This window comes from Lucilia sericata, unplaced genomic scaffold, assembly GCF_015586225.1.
Source record: "Lucilia sericata isolate MDLA Ls3-8-SP2 unplaced genomic scaffold, ASM1558622v1 Contig002027F_arrow, whole genome shotgun sequence".
In the NCBI taxonomy this organism is placed as follows: domain Eukaryota; kingdom Metazoa; phylum Arthropoda; class Insecta; order Diptera; family Calliphoridae; genus Lucilia; species Lucilia sericata.
In genome coordinates, this window is record NW_023995891.1 from 51,368 (window position 1) to 68,571 (window position 17,204).

Genomic DNA, 17,204 nt, shown 5'->3' on the forward strand with positions numbered 1-17,204 from the left:
TGAGCCGATTTTGCTCATTTTCAATACCAAACTGTACCGGATAATAATGAATGTTTTGGGTGAATTTGGTTAAATTATATTGCTTCGTTTTAACGTGAGCGTGTTTTACACAGACAGACAGACAGACGGACGGACGGACATAGCTAAATCGACTCAGAATTTCATAAGGACCCAGAATATATATACTTTGTTGGGTCTCAGATGAATATTTCTTGGTGTTACACACGGAATGACAAACTTATATATACCCTCTATCACCACTGATGGTGGTGGAGGGTATAAAAATTAATAATTAAAAAAAAATTTAAATTATCTTAATATTGACATGAAAGTGTGCTTTGAAGTTTTGTGTTTTTTTAAAGGAAAACTAAAAAAATAATTACAATTTATGCCGAATACATTAGATTAACCATATTATGTTTAATATGTAACCATAATATGGTTACTTAAAACAATAATATGATTACTTGAAACCATTATATGATTATATGAAACCATAATATGGTTACTTGATGCTACGGTTACTATGATGCTACAACATCACATTATGATTAATAAAACTATATTATAATGAAATATTCGGACTATATTTGTAATGAACACAAACAAATGAAATGTTGTAGGACTGAATCAAATGAAACCAGTACTTTAAGAAAGTGTCAAGAGAGGACTGCGGGAGCCATTGAAAGAGCTAGCTAACAGTCGGGCGGGGAGGTTCGGTCCTATCTTAAAACAAAATCCTGTTTGTATACAGAGTTATGTTGTTATAGACTCCCTATTTTTAAAAAGATCTACAAAAATTTGAGAAATAAAGTGGACCAGTATGACTATAAGTTTTCAACAGAAGCCCGTTTATAGTCACATAAAAAAAAAAAAAAAACAAAAGACATATTTTATCCATTATACCCAGATTAAAAGCACTATCAGATGTTGTTAATAGGCTAGTCTCAAAACCCACCCAATCTCTATGTCCTAATGACTATATATATTTTTAGGACCCCACATAGATACACATCTAACTTCTTATCAACCTAAGAAAACACTTTTATTTAATTTAGCCAGACATTATGTCTAAATTCTCAATTTATTCATTTTTTTATAATTAGAATTAACATGTTTAATTAAAAATTTAGGATTTTAATTTGTTTACAAAACATACGCTAACCGCGATTAAAATTCAACTAATATAATATGTTTCGATAAACCAAACGTTTTTAGATACTAAAGGGTTAAAATGATAAATGTATATGAAACTGTGGGAGCATTAATATCTATAGACTAACTATTTAATTCAATGAAATGGACTATTATTAAGTATATTTTGTACTAAACAAAATATATACAAACTTTAAAAAGCAAAAAAAAATGTAAAACGTAACCAAAATATAATTGTTCAATTTACAATCGATGTTGTAGCGTTGTATGCGTTGTATGTCAGCAGCTGCTACAATAGTCATAACAACGTTGTTGGTATTTTCTATGCAAAAGCTCTATACAACTCCTACGACAATTTTTCATATGTTTTTCGAATGTTGTAAGAAAGTTTAGTGTTGCCAAATATTTATTTCAACATATAAACAAAAAATTCAAACGATTTTAGCATAAAAAACGATAAAGTGGTAACACTGAAATCAAAAACAAACAGCTGTTTACCAAAACAAAAGAGCTAAAATTTAATCAAAAACTGTTTATTTATTAGTCTAAAATGTGGAATAAAGAAAATAAAAGAATTGAAAATTCAAAGAAATTAATTTGGTTTATTTCTCATCTTTAATTAATTTAATATTTTTTGATTTTTTTATCTTTTGACATTATTATGTATATTTGTTTTGATTGTTTTTTTTTTCATTGAGAACATAAACTTATGACTTGCTGCAAAGATCTGTTCACAATCACTGTTACTACACTTTAGTAGGTACAATATACAACTTGATTGTGAATTGAACAAATATATGTAAAGTTGTATGTAGCAGCAAGAATGAGAATTATATAAAAAACTCTTATTTTAGAAAAATTACAATTGGTTTGATATCAATACTCATTAATATGATTTACAACCAAATTGATACGATCATACTAATGAAGTAATAAGCAAGTTGATGATCATTATTGCTGCTTATACATTAAAAAAATGATATTAGGGATATTTATAGATTTGTGGACTCACCAAACATGTGTGCTATCGTTGTTCTGGAAGGCCTTCAAGATTACGATGTACATGTTGATTAACGATGAAATTAATTGCTGTAAATTTTTGTAAATAGTCCCCAATATTATCTTTGGTTACTTAAAAAAAACAATTTTAACCTATTAATGCTCACACCTAGGATCTTATGTTAAACTTAATATTTAGTTAGATTATTTAAATTAAAGTAGGATTTTAATTAGAAGATTTAAACAAACATTTGAAACATTATTAATCGATCGTTAGTGTTCTCTTTAAATTAATGTTGTAGTAAAACGTAATGATCATTTTGAGATAATAAAAAAAGCTTAATTGCAAAATTCAAAAATATCAATGATCATTTAGTTTTGTACCATAACAAATTATTAAAATATTTTGATTTTGTTTTGATTTTGGTTTCGTACCATTACAAAAATGAAATTAAGAATATAACAATAGGAGCGCTATATTAGATCATTTAAACTTATTATTAAGTTTACAAATTTTTAAATTTCATTATAAGAATTATATTTTAATTTGTGAAATCTTTCTTCCAGAAAATTAAGGGGATATTTGTTGAAATTTTAATTATGTGTTTGTTGAAAATTTATATGTGTTTTTTTTTAAAAATTTATATTTGTGTTGAAAATTTTAACTTGTTTTTAGAAAATTAATTAATTTTAATTTTGACCATGGTTTGATCCTAGGTTTTTGTAATTTGGGTACATCATCGGAAACAATGAGGAATTCTTAAAATCAAAATCGATTGGTGTTTCAAAACGTGGGATTATATAACCCGATATTGGTTTCGCAAATATAGGTTAGGTAACACGTATATGAGCTATAGGTTTTTTGCTATTAAATGGGGACAATTAGGTGTTGTATACTGGTATTGTGGAAAGATTAAATGTTGTGTAAAGTTGGATTTTGCAGGTCTCCAACCTGCTGATTGCGTCTGCCTATTCCCAGACTGACCAGGTCTGAATTCTTCCTCGTATGATTGATAATCGTATATAGATATTTATCGTCAGATTTGGGAAAGTGAGGTCAGTTGCTACCGTCGTGGAAACCTAGTTAAAAAATTGTGGTGTCTTACTAGGAATTTATTTGTCACTGGTTTTATTTAATTACCTTTCCAGGGTGATACTCGGAAACCTTGGACAGACCTCGTGGGTCTTTGCCAACTTTCTCGCAGAACAATGCTGGTTTTAATTATTGAAAGAATTTAGCACTGGTTTATAAAATTGGTATTATTTACCAAATTTGAATATAAAAAATTTTCTAAATTTGCAAAAATTCTATTAACTTTTTTTTTTTTTTTTGTTAAATATTTTTAATTTATTTTATATTTCTGGTTATATGCCAATTATGATGTAAGCTCAGTTAAGATATTGATCAAAATGACCGAGAATTAAAATTTTCCATAAAATCAAAGCTCGTGGAATGAGAGTGTAAAGTAAAACACGTATAACTTTTTAACAAGTTTTTTAAAATTTGCATATGGCAAGGTCGGACGAAAATAAACCATGTCTTACCGAAACAAGACATCATTATCATGACATTAACATCATTACCTAGATTTATTCATTTTTTTATGAAGTATAATTTATAATTTGTTTTTAGCTCATAATCAAAAATCGGCAGATATAAAATGTTTATAAGCCTAAACCATTATGCCTATTTTCATAACGATTGGATCTCATTTGAGCCTAGTTCCATTCAATGTTTAATTTCAGAAAAACACTTAAACGTCCGTAACTCACCTCTATCACTAGTATTATGATATAATATGGCACAAATATGTTTTATATGAATTAAAATCACACCCCCATTTTATGAAGATCGGTCCATATTTGACCCTAGTCGCCATATAACTCCAGTTTTTTATTTTTATCTATAAATTGCTTAAACATGTATATAGGTCGGCCATGTCCGACTGCACTTTCCTACTCCTTTTGATTTGTTTCCAAAATATATATTTTATAACCTAAAAAAAATCAGGGGAAAAATCTGTCACGTACAATATTTAAAAATGTTTATTATAAAATTATATTAATTTTTTTTATTTTTTATTTAAAAATTATGGATTACTAATGAAAAATATGCCCCATAGTGTAAGAAATTAAAACAAAAAAGATACACCTACAGAATTCGCAGATTTTCGTAAATATTTACATGTACTTTAAAAACACGTCCGTTTTTTGTCACGTATGATATCGCCATATTTTAATCCATATTTTGGAAAACAAGGTTCCGAATGGTATGATTCCTTTTGCAAATATAGTATTCTTTAAATGGAACAGAATGACAAAATTGTTTTTCAAGTACTCCTAATTTTACAAAATCTATACCACTCTGAAGGCGTCACATACAATCGTATGGAATTGCTCATATGTGTTCTCTGCGTGATATTAGATATTTATCAATAATTGCAATAATTTATCAAAAATTGCTATAAAAATAAGTAAAAATAAAAAAATGTGCAATAGCGATGTTAATATTGTCGCAAAATTTTCGTTATTCGGATACTTTTAATAATAATTCAAATTTTATATGTACAAATTTAAAAAAATATATATATCTTTTAATGTAAAAAACTTTAATTAATGAAAAAATTGTGAATATTGTTATTATTGAAAATACATAGAGAACTGGAATTGGTTCTCAACAAAATTACTTAGTCGAAAATGTTCAGAAGTTTTCATATGGGAATTAAATACGTAATTTTCTCTTATCTTCATGTCATCTATTTTCATTTCCAAAATCTGGTCGCCTTAGGTAACATGAACTATGTTCTTCTTTGTGGGCGGTTTCAATCGGGTTTTCAATTTGTCCGAAATGAAGGTTGATTGCAAGTCAGGGTCGATGATAGCTCTCGCCTGGTATCTTTGACCTCTAACTTCTATTTGTACTACTGCGGTGAATAACAGGGTTTCTCTATCTATCTCTTGAGTGAGGATTGAGATTGTTATCTCGCAGGGTCAAGGAAGTAACGTTGGGAATACCTGATGAGGGAGTGGACGGTATGATGGATTCTCGAGCTGCTTGTACTAGGGTGTCCGTCAGAATTACGTGTCTACGTTTACACAGCCAACAGCTATATTTACTTTGGCAATCCTTGACTCTGTGGTCTACTGAGAGACAATTGTAACAAGAATTTGTGACTCTTACTATGTGGATTCGATCATTGACATTATTTTGGCACGTAATTGCTTCATTGCGAAAACTTTTATTTGATTTTGTGGCAATTTTATTTCTCTGATTTTCAGATTTTGATAAGTTGGTCTGAAAAGAGTGAACATTTTTTCCTTTTGGGGCATTTTTTACTGGGTCTGATTTACCGTGTGTGTACTTGGGCGTCATGAAATAACTCCCCAAAACAAAAATGAAATAATTCCCTAAAAATTTGTTCAGAAAGCAAAAACAACGAAATTTGTGGATTTAATTCGTTTTTTGAGGCATTATTTCGCATTTAAAATGGGGAGTTATTTCATTATGAAATAATTCCTCAAAATTCAAAAATTAAATAAATCCCTAAAAATATTTTTGGCGAGTTATTTCATTATATTACCTTTGTCACACGAAATAAAAAATATATGTCTGATAGACGGCCTTCGGCCGGTCGCAAGGGTTTTATCCTCTGGGGTACATTGGACACCGGCTTCGCTAAGAATACACTCTCCCTGTATCAAAAGTGTTCGGCCATAGGCCGGCAATTTAGGAAATCTTTACTAAGCGAAGCCTGTTGGTCATATTATAGAGTGGTAAATCCTTGCGTCCGGCCATAGGCCGGCTATTTAAGAAATATTTATTAAATTATGAGCGACCTACTTTTTTTAAGAAATGTCACTAAAACCGACATATTCCCTAATTTGTTATTTTTAAATGGGAACTTATTTCAGTTTAAAATTAGGGATTTGTTTCATATGAAATAAATCCCCAAAAAATGGGGTGTTATTTCATTTTAATTTAGGAAGTTATTTCATTTCGTTAGGGCTTTTTTCATTTTTGAATTGTGGAATTATTTCATAATGAAATAAGTCTCCAAATTTGGGGACTTTTTTAATTTTTGTTTTGGGGAGTTATTTCGTGGGGAGTTATTTCATGACGCCGTGTACTTGTCCTTTGATAGTTTAATATTTCCCACTGACACTATAGTTTTAAATTTATGAGTCAAAAATTAGTCGAATTCGTCCCATTTTGGAACTTCGGCACAATCTTCACGTAAATTTTCAAATTCTTGTACGAGGGTCCGAGGTAGCCTTTGTGAGCAAATATAAATTAAAAACGACTCCCATGTTGTAGTTTCAATGCCTAATACTTCTAAAGTCTGTCTGCAATCGTTTATTGTGCGTTGCAATTTTTTAATTGGGGCTCCTGAGTCTGTTGAGGCATAGGGTAAGTCTAAAATAATTTTAAATTTCTCATTAACCTGGATCCATTTGTTTTCATACCGCTCTACTACATTTTTCCATGGCAGAATAAAACTATCGTTTGTTAAAAAAAAAACTTTTCAACGTTGCTAATTCTAGAATTTCTTATGTATCTGGCTGTGAATAAATCACGAAAGCTGAGCCATAATTTATAATCCCCAAAACATGTGTCGGTGTCACAAGGTGGCAACCTTATGAATGAAGGGTCATTTTCTGTTGGTACAGTTGACTAACGTTCTGTTTTTTCCACGTTGGCTTCAGACAGGGCTATGATTTCCGCTTTTACGACGCTGATAGGGCTTTCTGATATCGTTCCCGGAATTTATTTTTATCAACTGGTTTATCACCCTCTACTTCAAAGTCCCTACACTCCTTATACGACCTCTTTACTTAAGTTCAAAGTGAGTCTAATTCTACGCGAAGAATTTCCAATGCATGAACATTATCTTCCCCACGAGACCCGGCATATTTATTTTCAAATTCAATTAAGTCGTTTGTACAGTTAACAAATTTTTTGAGGACATCTTTTATAAATTGTTTATTTATTTTAGGAAGAGGTGACGAAATTTTAAATTCAATTTGTGCTAAAAAATGCCTTCTAGCGATTAAATGAGTCGTGTCGTAAGAAACTGAGTCTAATATGTTGAATTAATTTTCCCCGAAAAATGTTTAAAATATGTTGGCAACTCTATCTTCAATGGTTTAAATCCCAGATCGACAAAGAGCTTTGTTAAGAACTTTCTTGCACCCTTAATTTCACACACATGTATAAAAACGATAAAAACCAGTAAGAGAACTTATTTTTTACTCTCTGCTGAATAGCAACCATATGTAAAGGGTCTGTTCAGCTCCACCACAATTTGCCAAGATTGTATGAAAGTAAAACAAAATGTTTGCAAATTTAATGAACGTTATTTATTTATATTTTACCTCGTAGAACCCTGTCAGCAACTCAACTAACTTTAAATGCATTAAAAGTCGACTTTTTCATCAACTAGTTATGGTTGATTTTGGATTATTTTTAATGGAGCCAACTGACTATTTTAACATGGAGATGTCCTACGCAGTAGTCAATTGTCCGACTCTGCATGACTTTTCAACTAGCTTAAAGTTAGTTACTAAAAAATTAGCTTAAAGGTAACTCTTTATTAACTAACTTAAAGTTAGTTGCAGAAAAGTGAAGAAAATAAAAGTAAACATGTCGAAACAAAATGCTCTCCAGATAATTTTGGGGTACTCCCGCATTACATGATAGTTAGCTTGTAGCTAGTCTTTAAAAGTCGGTTGTTTAAGTTAATAAATACCAAATTTTGGAACATTTCTGCATTACATTGTTGTTCGTTTATAGTCAGTCTACTAAAGTTAACAAATAAAATCATAATAATAGAGAAACAAGAGAAAACATATTGAAATACAATTAATTCTCTCCAGATAATTTTGAGGCACTTCTCCATTACATTATAGTTAGCTTGTAGTTAGTATTTAAAAGTCGGTTCTTTACGTTGCCAAATACAAAATTTCGGGACAGCTGTGCATTACATTGTAGTTAGCTTATAGTCAGTCTGTCAAGGTAAAGTAGAAGTGATTTTTTCTCGTAGTCGACTACAAAATTGCTGGCAGGGAAGTAATAACCCCAAGAGCACGTAGTACTTATTTTGACGATCAAAAAAGAAGTGTAGTTAATTTACAAAACGTAAATTGGTGGCAAACAATATTAAGGCACCGTTAACGGTTTAGTCGTTAAAATCTTCCAACAAAGTTGCAAATAAAGCGGAGCTTAATAAGATTCTAACGTTGCAAAAAATAGTATTTGCATATGTTATCAAAACAAATGTAAACCATAAATCGAACTTGAACATTGCCGGCCAACTTGCAACACTCATATCATACATGGACACACTGCAGTATAATTTTACTGCATTACACATTTCAGTAATCAGTAAATTTTTACTGGTTACTGAAAAAAATTTCAGTATCCAGTATATCTCTACTGATTACTGAAAAAAATTTCAGTATTCAGTAAATTTTTACTGATTACTGAAAAAAATTACAGTATTCAGTAAAATTTTACTGAATACTGAAAAAAATTTCAGTAAACAGTAAAAAATACTGGTAATATAAATCTTACTGAATACTGATTTTTTTTTTTCAGTAATCAGTAAAATTTTCAACCAAAAAGCATTATTAGTAAAAAAATATTATATTTAACTAAAATTTTCATACAACTATTATCATATTGATCTCTTTTACTCTCTTTTCTATTAATAATCTAATATTATAATAAATACTTGCAACAACTTTTTATTGGCCGACAAAATTATATAAGATTTAGCCTCTTATATAATTTTGTACATAGTTCTTGTCTTCTGAAAAGATTTATGATCCCAAAAAGTAAAATTTATCGTACTATAGCTACTTGTGATGATAAATATGTATTATTATCCAAAATATGTTGAAAATAGAATTTTCAGTAAATTATTAGATTGTACGGAATACTGTAAACACATTTTCAGTAATCAGTAAAATACTGCTTTTTTTAAGCAAATTTTATTTATTTATTCATTGTTTCAAATAATCATGATTTGTACATAATATCTTAAATATAACAATTATGATTTTTTAGTAATTATTAATTATTATAATTCGAGGACCCATTAAGCCATACGGCTTGTCAGCAGGTAAAAGGAAATTACAATAGCTTATTATTTATTATCGCTTTCATTCATTGCGAACTTATAAAATGTTGTTTTAGAAGTTTTTTTCTTTTGAATTTGTTTGTATTGTTGATAATGTGTACAGGTATCTTGTTCCATAAAGTTGGTAAGGTAACTCCAAGTGTGTTTCTACCATATTCGTTTCGGAATCGTTCCACTTTGAACCTTCCTTCAGCTCTTCTTCTTGTATTGTAGTCGTGGTCTATCACCTTCAGGATTCTGTCATCGTTACCGAATTCGTTTATTAAAGTCATATGATACATATTTTTAACGTTCAATACATTCATAATTTTTGCCAAATCATTGTTAGGTAAATATTGAGTTGTGTTGTTAATCTGTTGTGTTGTGAGTTGTTGGGAATTGTGTTGTGTTGTTGGATTATGAGTTCTCGTGTTGAATTGAATCGAGCTTACTGTCACGTTGTTGTAGTTTAAATAACTGCTGCGAGATGTGTTGAAGTACATATTGTTGCTTGTGTTTTCTGTTGTGTTTATGTTTGTTGTTATTGGTGTGCTGTTTGTATTCTGTGGATTAAGTTCGGTTCCATTGTTTGTGTAGTTTTGGATTGTATTATTTGTTGACACATTTATGTGTATTGTGTTGTTAACAGAGCAATTATAGTTTTTTCTGAGAATTTTCAGTATTTGATTTTGGCTATTTCGTATTATTCGGCAATGTGTAGAACTTCCCCAAGCTGCAATACCATGCCTTATATATGATTCTACTAGTGAGAAGTACACATCTTAAAATACTATATGGGGAGCAGTAGCTTAAATGGCATAGCATATATGCTGATTTTCGTAGTTTATTCTGTAGATTATCAATATGATTTTTCCATTTAAACCTGCTGTCTACATATACTCCCAGATATTTATGAGTCTACTACTTCGATTATTGTAGAGCAGCTTTCGTCTGTTCTTCTGGGGTTTAAGGATTTTTCGTGCAAACACTAGTTGTTGTGGTATATTATATTATTTGGTGTTGGTGGGATATGTGGTGGTTTGATATGCATTAGCTTTGTTTTTGCTGCGTTTATTATTAATCCATTATCGTGGCACCATTTGGTAGCAGTGTTCAATTGATTTTGCATTAGTTGTATTGCAGAGTTGATATTTTCATCGGAGACTACTATTGCTGTATCATCCGCATAGGCAAATGTAGTTTTTCATTGTTGGGTACAGATCATTTCATTAGCATATATTATATACAGAATTGGACCCAATTTAGACCCCTGAGGTACTCCACCGTCCATTCCTACTTCCTCGCTATATTGTTTTTCAATCTTGACACGATATGATCTACAATGGAGATAATTTTTGAACCATTTCAGTGTGTTTCCCCTTATTCCTATTCTTTGTAGCATTTGCAAAAGTTTGTTGTGTGACAGCGTGTCAAAGACTTTGCTAAAGTCTATGAATAGAGCCAGACAGTGCATACCTTTACTTTAACAGGCATTTATATAGTTTGCAAAGTTTCCCAGCAGTTTATTAATGTTTTTACCTTTTTGGAAGCCGTATTGATTTTCGTTTATAATTTTATATTTTCCAATGAAACTTTAAAGTCTTTTGACGACAATTTTCTCTAGTATTTTTTCGATTGCAGGAAGAATAGCAATAGGCCTATAGTTGTTGTAATCAGTTTTCCATCCGGTTTTATAAATTGAGTAAGGTTGGTATGGTAGCGTTTTCTAAACAGGAATTTACAAGGTGTGTTAACACCGGTGTGAGAACAGATGCATTTACTTTTAGATCTAATGGTCTAATGTTATCTGCACCAGCGCTTTTTTTGGTGTTGAGAGATTTTAGGATATTATAAATTTCTTCCTCATTTGCATATTCCATATAAAATTAGTTATGGAGTGTTCTTTCAACATTATTTATTGTTTTAATGTAGAATTTTTTAACATTTTCTTTAAAATTTATAGCGAATCCGTTTAAAATATTTTGTAGTTTATCTGTTTAAAAATTCGTTAAAATTGTTTCATTGTTATTACTGCTGCGTATACAAATGGATTTGTTTGTTTTTTTTTTACGAATATGTGATCAATACAAGTGTGAGTGTTTTTGTTTATGTCTTCACGAGTATTCTCAGTTACAATGTTCTTCTTCTTCTTCTTCTTCTTGTTTTATTATGTTTTGAAATATCAATATTGATATCTCCTACTAATATTATCTCTTGTTATACCCTCCACCACCATCAGTGGTGATAGAGGGTATATATAACTTTGTCATTCCGTGTGTAAAACCAAGAAATATTCATCTGAGACCCAACAAAGTATATATATTCTGGGTCCTTATCAAATTCTGAGTCGATTTAGCTATGTCCGTCTGTTTGGGTAAAACACGCTCATGATAAAACGAAGCAATAGAATTTAACCAAATTCACCCAAAATGTTCTCCATTTTCCTAAGTTGTTTGGTGTTGAAAATGAGCAAAATCGGTTCACCCCGGGAAAAGTTATGAATCAAAATTTAAAACAACCTCCAAAAAAATAAGCATTTTTTACACATTCTGATGTAATTTTCTCGAAAACTGTGTAAGATAATTCCATGAAAATCACCATACATTCGTTTCTACAGAAGAGCTTGAGCACTACTGAAAATTGCCGGAATCGGTCCACAATTTCATATACCTCTCATACAAAAGTACATATTCCCGGAAAATGGGTTTTTTGTTAATAACTTCCCCCACAATGTCGATATCTTCACAAAATTTTACAAATTAAAATCTTATGTCAACAGAATTCATTCAGAGGAAAAATTTTATGGATCGGTCCAAAAATCCTTAAATCTTTCACACACATACATACATGCAAATTACTAAATATCGCTAAAGCATATAAAAATATAAAAGAAAATAGCGTTTGTAGTGTTCAATAAATCTTGGAATTGTAATAGATTTATGCTGTTTAAATCTTGGACATGAGAAAACTTATTTCTACAATTATTTAATCAATTAGAAAAGTATTAATATAAAAGTAGCTGGTGGAGGGTATTTAAGATTCGGCTCACCCGAATATAGCACTCTAACTTGTTATACCCTACACCACTTTAGTGTGGAGTGCTGATGTTTGTAACGCACAATAATATTGGTCCTATATCCACCTTAAAGTATACCAATCGGCTCAGAATCATTTTCCGTCCAAGTAAACCTTGTAATCAAACTACAGGTCGCAATTTTGAAGATAATTCAATGAAATTTGGTACATGATCTTCTATTGTCGCAGGGAAGCCTGTTGAAAATGGTTAAGATCGGTCCATTATTTCACCTAGCCCCCGTACAACTGAACCCCCCAATAGGGCTTGTAATCCTTGTAATCAAACTACAGGTCGCAATTTTGGAGATAATTCAATGAAATTTGGCACATGATCTTTTATGGTATCGTAGACGAAAATGTAGTTGAAAATGGTTTACATCAGTCCATTATTTCACGTAGCCCCCATACAACTGAACCCGCCGAATTGGGCTTTTAAATTCATAATTATGTTTAATATACTCATATCTCGACAAAAAGCTGCAAAAACCAAGTTGTATACAAGACTTGATGCCCCTTACAAATTCCATAATAATAGGTTCTCATATGACCCTAGCCCCTATGAAAAACCCCCATCAAAATTTCACTTAAATGTCCACAATTTTATTCAACAATAAACGGCTTAAGTATGTATATCTAAGGCAAGGTACAATTGAACTTAAATGCTTTATTATGGCAACTAAATCACATTATATTTTTGTCAAAGGTGTAGGGTATTATATGGTCGGCCTCGCCCGACTATAATTTCTTACTTGTTCTTTTTTATTTTTTTTATAAGAGCTTCTAGTTCGCGCATTAAATCTGTACCTTGAGATCAGGGGGACGATAAATTGCAAGAAGGGAGTATGTTTTACTGTTTGTTTTGATTTGAAGGTACAAGACATAGATAATACACATAGATTGCCAACTCAAGCTTTACGACGAAAAAAAGAGCTTTCTCTCTTCACACTTACATGTTCTGTGTGAATTCAACACAAAGCTACAACAACAAATATTCAATATTTCAGGTCCAAAATTCGCACAAAAAAACGATTCGGACACAATTTTTATAACACAAACACATATTATTTATTTTTTTTACAATTTTTTTAATGTATTTTCTTTATCGAAATCTTTTTAATTTTCACAAACCAAAAAATTATTTTTTCAATTGTTTGACATTTAATTTTTTGTTTTTCTAATTTCAAATTGAAGGTGAAGAGTAGCATTTCTTAGTAGTAAACAAATTTATGATAATCCAAGAAATTAAAGATTTTTACATTTTAACAAATATAGAATGCATGAAAAATATTATCATGCTTTTATAAATGCTATCTACAATTTAAAATGTATTAATTTAAGAAAATTAATGCAATAAAAACATTGTAATATTACTTCGACCGATTTTATACAACTACCCAGCTAGCATTTTCTTTCAATAAAGGGTCTTCCGCGATTGGAGGTGGCGATTAAATTAATCTTCCACGATATCGTATTCCAATTACGAAAGTTCAACGCAACGGGAGTAACTGTGTCACAGCCGCGACTCTTCTCTATGAATCGTCTACGATGTGTTAAAAAGAGTCTTGACACAATCGTCTTAATGAATCTTCTACGATGCGATAAACAGAATCTTTACACAATCGTCTTAATGAATCTTCTACGATGCGATAAACAGAATCTTTACAAAATCGTCTTAATGAATCTTCTACGATGCGATAAAAAGAATTATAGAAGAGTCTTGGAACGATCGTAAAGAAGATTTTAATTGATCCTAAAATGCCTAAAAATATGCTAAAAATAAAAAGTATTGATATTCGTTTTATACTGTTTATTGCATTGGCATTTTTTGTCAACTTTAAATAAAAAAAAAAAATTAAATATAAATTTGAATTCAATGATGAAAATAAATACATACATATGAATAATAGAAATAATTATGCAATAGAAAAATTATTAAAAAATAAAGTTATTTTTATAAATTTGAATTCAATTATGAAAATAAATACATATGTACATATGAATAATGGAAATAATTATGCAATAGAAAAATTATTAAAAAATAAAGTTATTTTTCAGCCAAATCGTCAATTTTCTTGGCTTCATCAATCTTTTTGGTTCGGTCACTCTTTCTGAGACGGTCACCAGCATGAACAAAATGTTGTTGTAATACCTTATTTATACCTGCATCATCAGCTTTCGGAAATTTTGAATGGCAGACACCTTTAAAAAGAAAATAATTAGAATTCAGTAAAATCATGTTATAAAAAATACTTACTTGTTATAATTTTCGTTATATTGAATTCCTGAATACTGGGCTTACTTTTCGTTCCACGCCAACTCAATTTTGCAGCCACATCATCGCTCAGCATTTTTTTAATTGCATTCCTGACAAACGAGTTGGAGCTGTCGCCACCCACTTTACCAATAACGTATTTCTGTAAAAATTTTGATATGAATATATGTATATATGTATGTTTATATTAAAAAATATGTATATAGACGGATAATTATATACATACCAATTGAGCTACAATATCCACGTTCTCTTCTATTTGTTTATGTAATTCTTCCAACTGTTTTACAGTTTTTATGGGTAAAGGTGGCACTAAATTGGTTTTAATTTCCTCAGAATAAATTAATTTTAACTGACGCACTTCATTTCTTACGGTTATCACTTCCTCTGTTAGTCTGCCGATTTGCTGTTTTAGCGTGCGCACTTCTCCTAAAATCTCCGTCAACATATTTTGTTTACTATCTGAAAGAATTAATGTAATATAAAGTATAATGAATGAAATTATGACATTTATAATGTTCTTATACCTGTCTGATTATCTGGCGGTTTGTTTTGTATTTGTTGCAATTCACTTCTTCTATATATTCAACTGGAAAATTATCGCAAACGGATGATGTTTCAGTGAAATCCGATTCAACCAATTTTTCGAAAGAACTGACTTTCATTGGGACATCATCGCAATCAGATGTTTCCCTGCCTTTAACTTGTTTTTTGGATGATCCCACTTCATTATAAGCAGACTCCATCATATTTTTTGCTTCTCGTTTGCTTTTTAATCTTATTGCTTTATTTGATAGCATTATAAATTATTTTATATTATAAATTTAATTTTTGATTTCTAATAAAACACTTTTTAGTTAATACACTTAGTATTTATAAGAAACTTTATTAAAAATTAAATTTTTAATTTAATAAACTTCAAAAACCACTTTTTATTCTTACTTGTCTCGACACTGATTATAAACTGAGTTGAAAAGAAGACAAAATAATTTGTTTTTGCTAAACGTTTATACGTATAACGGTAAAATTCGCCCAACTATCTCCAGAATCCGTAATCGGCGATTGTTGCGTAATATAAATAAACCGGTTTGACAATAATATATGCATCATTTGGAAGAGTAAAATATGATCGTTGACTAACAACAATCCTCCGATGATCGCTAAAATACATAAGCGACGATTAATTCGTTCAACAATCGCCAAAATTACTCGCAAAAGCATCTTTTGGTTCATTAAAATATATATTTTTTTAAATAATCGTCAGGACGATTATAAAACGAGTCACAAAATGAAACAATCGTCTGGAAGATTGAAAAAAGATTCACAAAATGAGGACAATCGTGTGGACGATTAAAAAAATAGTCGCAAAATCATCGCGCTCGCCAATGAATCATGTAAATGCTAGCTGGGTATACGTGGGCATTGTATGTGTGGTAAAAAGATTTTATACACTAACACTTCTAAAGAAAATTTTACTAACCCTACAAACATTTTCTATTGCGGAAGTTACCCGTGTGAAACTTCCAAACGTGCTAAAAGCTCGCCAGCGATGTTGCGGTGTCGCCAGTCGGGAAGAACTGATGCCGAGCTGGGGAACGTCCAAGAGTAACGTGTAAGATACTTCTGGAAGACCCGCAGAAGAAACTTTTAGATGACTCTTGGAAGTAAGATATTGCCAAAGACTCTTCTAGAAGTGACTAGGAAGTCACTTCTTGAAGTGACTACTTAGTATCATCTAGAAGTGTTCCTATCTTATCTTCTAGAAGATGAGTTTTCTCTTCTTCTAGAAGATGAGTGTTCTCTTCTTCTATTTGAATACTCACCAAGATAAAATCTATAAAAATAAATCTAAATAAAATGAAATTTTATAGTTTTTATTGAAATAATTGAAATTAAAATAAAAATAATTGATTTAAGAACTAATCTAAAAAAAGTAATATATGTACATTAGACCGACTCACAAAAAATGGTGCTTGAGTTACCCCCTCAAAATATTCGCTGTTATGTATGTATGTATGTATGATGTTACCCAAGATATTTTCGGTTAAGTGTTGTCCATTCGTGAGCTGGACAGTTTTAAAGAAAATATCCGTATGGGAACACGATTCTTCATGTTAAATTCAATATTTTACCCAGTTTCAAAAAATCTTTGTTATGTTTTATAATGGTTCCCAAAATATTTCTAGTCTATCGATGGACGTTCGTGAGCTGAACCGGTTACAAAAAAGTCCCTTCTTAGTTTTTTTTTTAAATTATACAGCATTTCTTAAACAATACTTATATGTATACAGTATGTGGTACCCTGCAAAATCTTTGCTTACAATGATTACCATTAAGTACTTTATTAATGACTTACTTTGTATGTAAAGTCTAAAAAAAATCAAAATAAAGAAACAAACAAACATAAAACAGTTACTTTTTCTTTTTTTTCCTTTTTTTGTGCACACGATATCAAATATCTATTTTTGTACAAACAGAAAATAAAATAGTATTTGTGTGTGAAAACTATTATTTGACGCACAATAAAACAGCTAAGCAGTGGTGTAGTGAGTGGAGCATCCAACTGGCAGACGGAAGGTATTGAG

At 30.5% G+C, this 17,204-nt stretch overlaps 1 protein-coding gene across 2 annotated transcripts; it reads right to left on the reverse strand.

The window, feature by feature from the left end:
- Positions 1-14,369: 14,369 nt before the first annotated feature.
- LOC119613249 lies at positions 14,370-15,606 on the reverse strand. 2 transcript variants are annotated; one of them, XM_037969223.1, is made up of 4 exons: positions 15,147-15,606; positions 14,846-15,081; positions 14,602-14,761; positions 14,370-14,546 (listed from the first exon to the last, which is right to left on the reverse strand). In XM_037969223.1, the coding sequence occupies exons 2-4, from the start codon at positions 15,065-15,067 to the stop codon at positions 14,392-14,394; spliced, it is 537 nt and encodes a 178-aa protein (XP_037825151.1). In that variant the 5' UTR covers positions 15,068-15,081; positions 15,147-15,606; the 3' UTR covers positions 14,370-14,391. The 2 variants fall into 2 exon arrangements, with proteins under 2 accessions (XP_037825151.1, XP_037825150.1); XM_037969222.1 differs by having other exon boundaries at positions 14,846-15,606.
- Between the last annotated feature and the right edge of the window lie 1,598 nt (positions 15,607-17,204).

Excerpts from the sequence above, each read along its gene's own strand:
- LOC119613249 (XM_037969223.1), bottom strand. The coding sequence starts at position 15,067 with ATGTTGACGGAGATTTTAGGAGAAGTGCGCACGCTAAAACAGCAAATC. Across the intron at positions 14,762-14,845 it reads TGGATATTGTAGCTCAATTG|AAATACGTTATTGGTAAAGT; the intron begins GTATGTATATAA and ends AAATTTTTACAG. Across the intron at positions 14,547-14,601 it reads TATAACGAAAATTATAACAA|GTGTCTGCCATTCAAAATTT; the intron begins GTAAGTATTTTT and ends TTCTTTTTAAAG.